General features: G+C 32.6%; 1 protein-coding gene across 1 annotated transcript; it reads right to left on the reverse strand.

Moving 5' to 3' along the window:
• Positions 1-1,033: 1,033 nt before the first annotated feature.
• On the reverse strand, positions 1,034-7,149 carry LOC138320017 (uncharacterized). Its single transcript, XM_069263113.1, has 5 exons — positions 7,105-7,149; positions 6,825-6,919; positions 3,931-4,098; positions 3,174-3,286; positions 1,034-1,767 (listed from the first exon to the last, which is right to left on the reverse strand). The coding sequence occupies exons 4-5, from the start codon at positions 3,279-3,281 to the stop codon at positions 1,501-1,503; spliced, it is 375 nt and encodes a 124-aa protein (XP_069119214.1). The 5' UTR covers positions 3,282-3,286; positions 3,931-4,098; positions 6,825-6,919; positions 7,105-7,149; the 3' UTR covers positions 1,034-1,500.
• Positions 7,150-9,790: the final 2,641 nt, after the last annotated feature.

A 9,790-nucleotide genomic window follows, 5' to 3' on the forward strand; every position in this document is an offset into this window, starting at 1 on the left:
TATCAGCCCATAAAGGGAAAAATGGAGTCGCCGTTTGTAACGTCGCTTCTGATTGCATGAGACAATGGCGTAATTATTTCATATAATAAAAGAGTCCCGAAATAAGTTTGTAATTCTGCAGAGATTATTTTCTGTAAACTGAACTATAAGGATTAATTTGAATATATATTTTTTATGTTAAAGAGATATGACATAAAAATCTGAGTGTACTATCATCATAAACCACTTTAGAGTACACTTAGATTTTTGTGTTATATCTCCATAACATAAAAATATATTCAAGTTAAACCTTAATTATCATACATGTACAGTGGGTTTAGTAGCAACATACATAATGTATAGGCACTGTGGAGTTAGAATGTAGATATTACAATGTAACTGCTAAAAATGACCTTATCAAAACTGATCCGGTTTATCAATAAACTACACGCTGATAATTATTTCTGTCTTCTCTTCTGACACCATAAAGCTGTAACTTATTTGTTGGAAATTTCCAGAGAAACGTCAGAAAAGGTAGCTAGTCAAATGCTGTCAAATGTCAAATATTTTAAGATAAGAGTAAGGTTTATCATCAATATGATCAATATCTTTATCTTTAAGGAAAATCCATCCGGTTAAAGTTGATCGTTTACCTACTACTCAAACTGGATACAACGTGTGTACAACGTATAGACTTTTTAGGTATTTATTTTATACTTCTTAGCTATATTTGCCTATTTATTGTCACAACATATTTCATATTTTGCATGCATCTTTTATAAAAAAAAAATTGTATGTAACACCTAATACACCCCTTTGTCGCATGATTAACATCAAATAGCATGACAGCTACTTGTCCAAGAATCCTTACACGTGTGTCTTACGATATGTATGTCATGGCCGAACGGGTCAGTTATGTGATAAATCTTTGTAGGTCAGCCTTTATTTATAAAAAAATATGTCATTTACATGGTCAGGTATAAGAAAACATTCAACAAAGCTTCCTGTTGGCAGTGTGATCTTATTGAAGGATCAAAAGACGCAATATTGTTGCATACATTTATTCATACGTATCTGTTAAATTAAAAGTTACAAAATGCTTTCTTTCGGTAAAATAGCTTCTTCGTGGAATTCATATTTATCAATTCTAGTCCGAGATGTTAATCTCAGTCCCGCTGTAGCTGTCGGAACATCATTTTTGTAAAGTGATAAAACCGAATGGTATGTTTAGATGTTTGTTCCACACAGAAACCAGAACACCAGAATAATACAAGCCGCGAAAATCACACATATCACTAACAATACACGTTTCCAAGTCTTTGAGTGAAATTCAACATTACAAGTAATAATTAATATTTTCATTTGTTGGCATATGATATGTTTTATTGGCGACACAGTGAATTACAGTTAGCTAGACTTGTTAAATTAAGGATAAAAGAAACGATATGATATCTGATGATTTTTAAGCTCAAATTGTAAGCACAATATTATCTTGAAATATTAACCGAAGATAAAAAATATTTAGTTATTTCGTTTTAAACTCATTCTGAAGATTCGCATGACTCGGATGTTGCTGAAAGCAACAACGCTGCCTGACATCGATATTTCCTCACGTTCGACCATGGCAACCGCCACCTGTTGTTGACAGAGTTCACCACTGGTACTGGTTGTAGCTACAGTAGTCTGTTGCGGACGATATTGTGCTTGTTCTCTTTGGTTAGTTTTATTTTCGGAACAACAATCACCATCATCACGTGAACAGCATACGCCGCAACATACCAGGACAGGCTAATGGATAAATGAAAATATCGAAGGGACTATGTATAGTTTGGCCCCTAAATCCACCAATTTGTCAATTAAGTGAAAAATCATTAAGGTCTATACTTTTGAAAACCGCGCCAAAGCGCATGACGTTACGTAGGAAGCTACAGAAGTTTTTTTTCAGAATGGTTTCCGTTACACTATGACATTCCAATTAGATGTTTTTCCAATAAGTAAAACTTGCCGACATATAATATCGAATGTCTAAAATTAGTCAAGTTATCAAATTAAAACAAGAAGGTGAAAATTAGATGATATCTCTGAGGTTTTGCTTTTTCAAACAACTGAAGTAACGTTGGTCGCAAAAAGGGGACCCATCCGAACAGAAATTCCAGAACTATAGAAAAAAATCACTACGGATTTCTTTAAAATACAAAATATGGAGAAAGTTATAAAAATAAAAAGACATAAACCAATTATTATATCGCAAAATCATGTGAATTGATGTACTTTTTTTTGTTTCAAGCTCAAACGTCTCAAAATGTAGTTCAAGAACCTCAATTTATCTTTATATATTTGAAATCTACATGGAAAATGCAAGAAAATAAGGTCAATTAGAAAATAAAATGGCATTGGTTTTCCCAAAAGTATGGAGCTACCTTAAGCTATGTTGTATTTGAAATACATATGTATATAAAATTTTCATAATGCATCTATGATGGTGGTTCTAATTGCCATGATAGCCATGCGAAATATGCATAAAATAGACGAGTTTGAAAATATTGCCATTTGGACATATTTTGTAGGTTTTTCTGCAAGAAACAATAGAGCGCAATTTTGCACTCTGTGATTTACAGAAAAAATTGTTAAATTTTCAGGTTGCTTAATTTATTAATATTTTGGACGGTTACTATTGGAGCTACATCTGTAGAAATACGGAACTATCATACTCATTGTATCAGGGTTGTCCTCGGTATTTGAAATTTAACAATTTAATCACAAATTAACCAAGTTGAAGATTTGGCGGGTTTGGGGTAAAAAGAAGTGCCCAAACCATTCATATACCTTTGTAGATAAATTTCTTTGAATAAGACAGAAGTTTCATGGTAAGGGACACAACATTATTGGGTTTTTTTTCATACGGACGCTTGAATTTATACAGTTGTATCTAGATATTCAAGCGTTTAAATGACCGTGACGCAAGCAACTACCTTTTTTCTAAACGGGGTTTCTCCCACAAAGTTATGGATAGACAATTAATCCATTTATTAAAAAAAAATAACAGCCCCATAAACGGAGCAGTGTTTTTTAATATTAAATAAATACTGTTAAAATATGTTACCTAACTTAAGATTAAGTTTATATCTGACAAATTGTTTATTTTATAGATTCATTTTATTCAGAGTCCTCAAGTTAAGACTTTCTACACTTACCAGAATGATGACGTAGATACCACTGGCGAGGCACATGTTGTATGACCAGCCGTACGAGAATTCTTTTACATCAATGCTCTTCATCTTTCCACACCCAACTGCGCTCATTATTCCTTCAATGTAACCAATTAAAGATTAGAACAAACCTTACAAAAATGCTTTAGTTTAGTTTAAACAATGTTTATTCAAATAAACCGTGAAAATATACATACACATACCAATACATACCTAAAAAAACATAACAATCCTAAAGCTTATATCAATTACTCGCCTAAAACAAAAGGACGGCGTTTTGACATGGACATATACAATAATAAGACAAATAAAAATTATACTTTTTTGTCACTAATTAACATTTTCTTCAGATTTTTGAAACAATGCTATCACAATACATAATGTGCACTTATAATATATATGTGTATAAGGATGCTACAGCCCCGAACTAAATATTTTACCCTTTGGTTTTTAGTAAATGAATATACTGGAGCTATTATTTGGGTACTTAAAATTACGCTTTGATGACCGTTAAAATAATGAATATTCTTATGAGTTTCTCTCCACATCAAATAGTTGTATATTCATTTTCGGAAATTCGGTCTGAAAAGACGCCATCATCTTTTTAACTCTTTTGAACTCTCTTATCTTTTGTGTTTAAACTTAGGAAAAAATAGGAAAGAGAGAGTACAATTGATTCTTCAGTTGACTGACGTAGATTAATAGGCTATGGATACTTTCTCTTATGAACTACTTAACGTACCTGCAGCTAAGTATAGTAAACAGACTGCTGATCCTAAAAATGTTCCAAGGCATTCACTTTCGTCTTCATCTTCCTTACCAAATACAAACAAGTATACAATGAACACGCAGATCAAGAGGTGAATCACGAATGACGTCGCCTGTAAACCCAGGACTTCTGAGCTTATGTCTGAAACACCAAATTATACCGGTGTATCGAATTCAAGCAGGGGAAATATAAATACATTTTTATGTAATTATATACACACACACGTTTCTTTGTTCAATGTTCATATTCTCGTTTCATCATAGGAATTAATAAATATTTATTTTAGTTAAAATTTCCATTGTTTCATTTTTACATATTTTCATAGATATCACAGGTAATGTATATACACATGTATCACTCACAGTCTTATCAATCCAGTGTTAGATATCGGAAGAATTGGCCAGGCTCTTCGATATTCAATTAATTGTTTTCGTTGTTAATCAAATGCATGGTTTACGTGTATTTTTTTTGTAATATTACAAGTAATATTTCCTTCTCAATTCGAACCTAAAGATTTTTTTTAAAAACGTATCCACATATATGCTCTTCATTCACTGAGATTGTACCATTTGTATTTTACGAAACTTTCAACAATAAAACAATGTTAATATTATCATAAGCATTATGATCAATTTTGTAGCCAATATATGTATATTTTTTCATTTTTTCTTAAATCAATAGTGTACTGAAGTATCACTTGATAAACAGAACAGAATAAATACTAACTAATGACAAGTATGAGCATTTGTTTGGAAAAAATCCCTTGATAAATCAACGGAATCGTAAATTAAAATATACTTTACATTGTCAAAAAGTCAGAAAAATTAAGTATTTATGTATTTATTTTGTTTCAAATTTCAACCAGGTTATGCTTTATTTTTCGTATCCTTATAAAAAAATTGAAAAACGTGACATCAATTCTAAATATCATTCCATTGTTTGTTCGATATTTCCTTAACATTGGATGAGAAAAAAAATGATAGAGGTAGGATGTAGAAAGATGTAATATTTCACGTCATCCTCGATACTCCAGGGATTCTGATCACTTACGTTCTCTACACCCCTGGATTAAATATCATAGTAAAAGTGGAGGCAACATAACAGAACATGTAATTTAGTCCTTTGATGTATGACAATGTGGTTTTGAAGTTGTGTGTCGCTCTCTCTGTAGTCTTCAAAGGAAATATTTGCAGGCCTGTGATTGGTTTAGATTTTATCCTCTGAGCTGAGGCCTGTGATTGGTTAAGATTTTATCCTCTGAGCTGCATTCAGTTTATTAATCCTAATTCTAGCAGAAGATGCTAGCCCTTTGAGCCAAAAAACAAACACATTGGTTTGGGTGAAATTCAGACCATAGTTTATTGCGCATTACACACTCATAAAATATAACAGTATAAAAATACAGTTGTTTCTATAAAATGAACTTAAACTTTGATCCTCCAACTATACTAATTACTAAAGCTACAACAATTATCAAATATAAATAATCTAACTTAAAAAAGAAATTAAATAGAAAAAAAATAAAAAGGGAAATTCTGGGGTGGGGGGGGGGGAAGATAGAAAGAAAGGCATTTGCCTGCTGCCGCCTAGCTTGCAAATTTTAAAGTGCTGATGTTATCACATCAGACAGGTCATAGTTCTATTATTTTCATGATTTCTCATTGGTATAATAATTAAGTGTTGATTTACTAATGTAAGGCTTTTAATCCCATTTTGTAATCTGAAACACATGGGGGGATTAACTATGGTAGCTAGACCCCCTTACTTCCTTTCTGTAGTACACAATAAATAAATAAGGCGAGGTATTATCTTGCCCTGAGGTCATAATTGACAACATAAGGTCTTAAAGGAAGAACCCGCACACTGTTAAAGCTGTGGTAATTATACACATAACATTGCCTACTATCATTGTCTTAATAACATATTAATAACTTGATATTCATTAAAATAAGATAGTCCTGGTGTATGGATCGTAGGTGATCAAAACCCCTGGAGTATCGAGGGTAATTTCACGTAGGCGAGGCAGCAACATGCAGTGAGATTCAAGGTAATTATTATTTCATATTTACTGGAAATGATTTTCATGTTGTCTTTTGTGTGACATATGATTTTATCAACTTTCGTTTACCGATTTTTTTTTATCTCATAAAGTGTTTATTAGTCATTTGTCTCCAACGTTGTTCACGCAAAAAGTATTTTGTTTTCAATAGGTTACATTTAAAGACACATACTCTATAGAGAAATAGCTAGGTAGGCAGGACAAATGTATTTCCTGGTCAATTTTATTTGATAGATTTTGTTTAAATGTAACAATAACCAGTATTGCTAGACAAATGTATCTTGGCTATGAACTACATTTGTGCATTAGGGCAAACACGAGGGAAACGCTTTTATTCCTTTAATTAAAAACTTATATATAATAGCACGTAGTAGCTTAGTACAGTTACAGGTCTGTTACAGGACGTCAGTTACATCCGAAGAGTTTCGAGTGAAACACGTACAATGGAACCAAGTGTTCCGGAGGTTAATACCCGGGCTTAAAATTGGACTTTATTAATTATAACATAGCAGTGATGAATAGTGTCGCTTTAAGATATAATCATTTATGAAATTTCACAATTTAAATTGCTGTTTATGACAGGATTGCTGCCTTCAGGCTTCAAAGTTATATAGAACACATCTGCATGGCATCAAGTGATGATAACCGGTGTGTTGTCCGCAAAAGAGATACAACAAACATATACACATTAAGCATTGCAAAAATAAATACGTTTGGATCATTCTGATTACGAAAGGTAATTAATCCAATGTAATATATGGCTTTTCTGCATTTTTTTCTTCCAGGTATAACTTCGTCTAATACTTACATTTACCGCCACCAATACATTCATTGGTCACATTGGATGTTGAGAAGTAGAACAGACCCTGTGCGTCACATCCTTTCCATGACAGCCAGTGTGGACTGAAAAATCCGATCGTTTGGAGAAGAAATGATGTGAAGAAGGTCAAAATAAAACAAAGGAACCAAGAAGCTTCTGCTTTCTTCATGATACAATTTTCTAACAAGGAAGTTGTATTTCTTCTTATGAGATATATAGAATCACAGATTAGACCTGTTTCTGCTCAGGTTTTTATATGTATAATTACCTCAACAATATACTCGGTACGCATACCCCAAGGTGTTTTCGTCTTATCGTGATACCCTTATCGTAGTTATGACCTTGAAAAAAATCCGAGAAACCCCACTACCCCATGTCGCTTTATCTACCTGGTAGTTCCAAAACAGTTTGTTGTAAAATAGGTAAATCACTTCCGTGTTAAAAATGTGTTATAAAGTGTTTTGAGATTGGCAAGTTGAGGAACCGCAAAATGAAATCAGAAATAGATTGCTAGAATTTATTTAGCAGAAAAAATGAAATAGGTATGCTGATTAAATGTATAGGTCGTAGTCTTTTTTTTTTTAGTTTAATATGTAGGTTGGGAAATATACTGTTCACTAACTGAAAAACAAGATCATAGAATATAAAAAAAAATCAATTCACAGGTGTATGGGATGACCTTCAAAATTTGCACATTTGCACTGATCCTGAAAACGCCATATAATCAAGACAGTGGTAGACTTGGAAAATCATTTGGATCCTATACGGAAGCCGAATAAGTAGCAATAAGTCAGCGTATTTGTAAATTATAGTATGCATTTTGTATCATACCATAAATTAAAAGAATACATATTCGATATAAGTATAAACAGAAAAGAAATATTTTATTTTGTCTCCACAATAAGATAAATAACCTATAAATCATGCGAACAAACGACTCGTAGATCACGTTCTTTCTTAAATATGGTTTAGATCTGTATTGATTAAATGTTCATATTAATCGAGATATGGTAGTGCGTACCGAGCTACGGACAAAATTAAGTATTACCAACTCAATATATAAATGACATATATCATCACCCCCTATAAAATAGAGAAAAACGTGAATATTACCGTGTGTACTGACAGCCACGCTGACCTTAAAGATCAGCCCCTGTTGTGTACATATCTACTGTATGCACCTCCCAAGTATAATTCCGTCTTGTCAACACATTGTGCTATGTATACGGTAAGATATACGCCTGTAAAATTGATCACAATAAACCCTCTTTTAAAGGAGTTTATTTGATCAGTCGAAGACCTCCGAGTATCCAAATTTAAAGTAATTCGATAAAAAGTTACAATAAAGTTTCAAGTTAAAAAGATAACTCATTGAGTTACTGTATTATGTAGCATACAATCATTATTAAAGCAACAAGTTTAAGAAATGGGAAGTCTTCCTGATAAAAACGAGGAATCGTCTACCTTATGTTAAGTGTTAACTGAGGTATCACGACTCTATCTGAGATCCTTGCTTCATTACAATCATCCACAGTTACGGCACCTTTTATGACTGTACCGCTTTCTACAGCAGTGGTGGGAGTTCTCTAGCAACTTCAGCTAGGCTTCATTGAAACCCCATTGAAAGGCCAATAAAGTATTAAGACTTAAGTCTATAGTAACCTGAAACACACACCAAATATGTATATTTATGTAATTGCATGTAGTTAATATTCATGAACATTCTAAACAAATTTAGCTAATAAATTTTCATAAATCAGTGATAACGATCCCACAACTAGTTTAGTGCTAGCTATTTTTTTTTGAAAGAAAACGTGTACAAAATAATTAAGATGGGACCCACTCAATCAGCAACCTAAAGTAAAAAACATTCTGATGAAATCTTGAAAATGCGGATTGCCTATTCGATCCAAGACCTTTAGAGAAGTCTTTGCGACAAATCTCGTCTTCACACGAGACTCTATACCACCGTGAATATTTTTAGGCAACAAGTTTGTAACAAGAGAGGAAAAAATGTAGCGGTCAGACCGGGACTCGAATTCTAGACATCCAAACACCAGCCGGATGCTAACTGGTCACCGATGATAGGCACAGTCCAATCCCGCTATAGTGATAATTCTAATTAATAACAGTGTTGTCTAGGATATATAGTTTTATTAATAAGAACAAAGACATAGTGTAGTTCTTCCTTAACTTCACTTTCGTATAATTACTGCTGCATGCGTGTGGTTTTAGTGCTGAAATTGCTTTATTTTTCAAACTTTGTAAAATTTTGATCTAAACGGTGTTTTTTTTTAATTTAGTGCTGTAATGTACAGCTCAATTGTATAATGTCATGTACGATTGTATTGGTGGTCAATGTACTTGTTTTTTTCTACCTTTATCTTTTTTTGTTCGAAGGTCACAAAGGTGGAAGCTCAGGTAATTCTCGACGGTTAAGACTTTTATGAAGTTGCACAGTTCAAACTGTTTATGTTTAATGTCTTTACCATCAATTAAAAACATATTGCTTTATTATACATGTAACAAAAGTTTCTTTTATAATTGAAGAGGATACTGATATACCGAATTATGAGATACTGTACATATAAGTTATATATATATATGAAACTTATATCAACTGCTACCAATTGATTTTCTAAACAAATAAAAAAAAAAAAAACACCTACTTTCTCATGAAGTGAGCACAACGTACGGACGTTTCCAACGCGAGATATACCCACATGCGACGTTACACAATGTACTGAGACTCTGGACTGACAAAAAAACATTTTTAGATAAGAAAAACTGCTTATCACAATTATACTACATTCTTTTATTACGTTGATGGAATAGAAGGAGTCGTCAATGAATGGCAAACGTTTACAGTACCGTGATAAATAAGTAATAAAGGGGTCTTACAATTTGAAATTTGTATTAGTATTTTCTCTTTCTAATTTACATCTTATCTGTTG

This window comes from Argopecten irradians, chromosome 3 (genome assembly GCF_041381155.1).
Source record: "Argopecten irradians isolate NY chromosome 3, Ai_NY, whole genome shotgun sequence".
In the NCBI taxonomy this organism is placed as follows: Eukaryota; Metazoa; Mollusca; class Bivalvia; order Pectinida; family Pectinidae; genus Argopecten; species Argopecten irradians.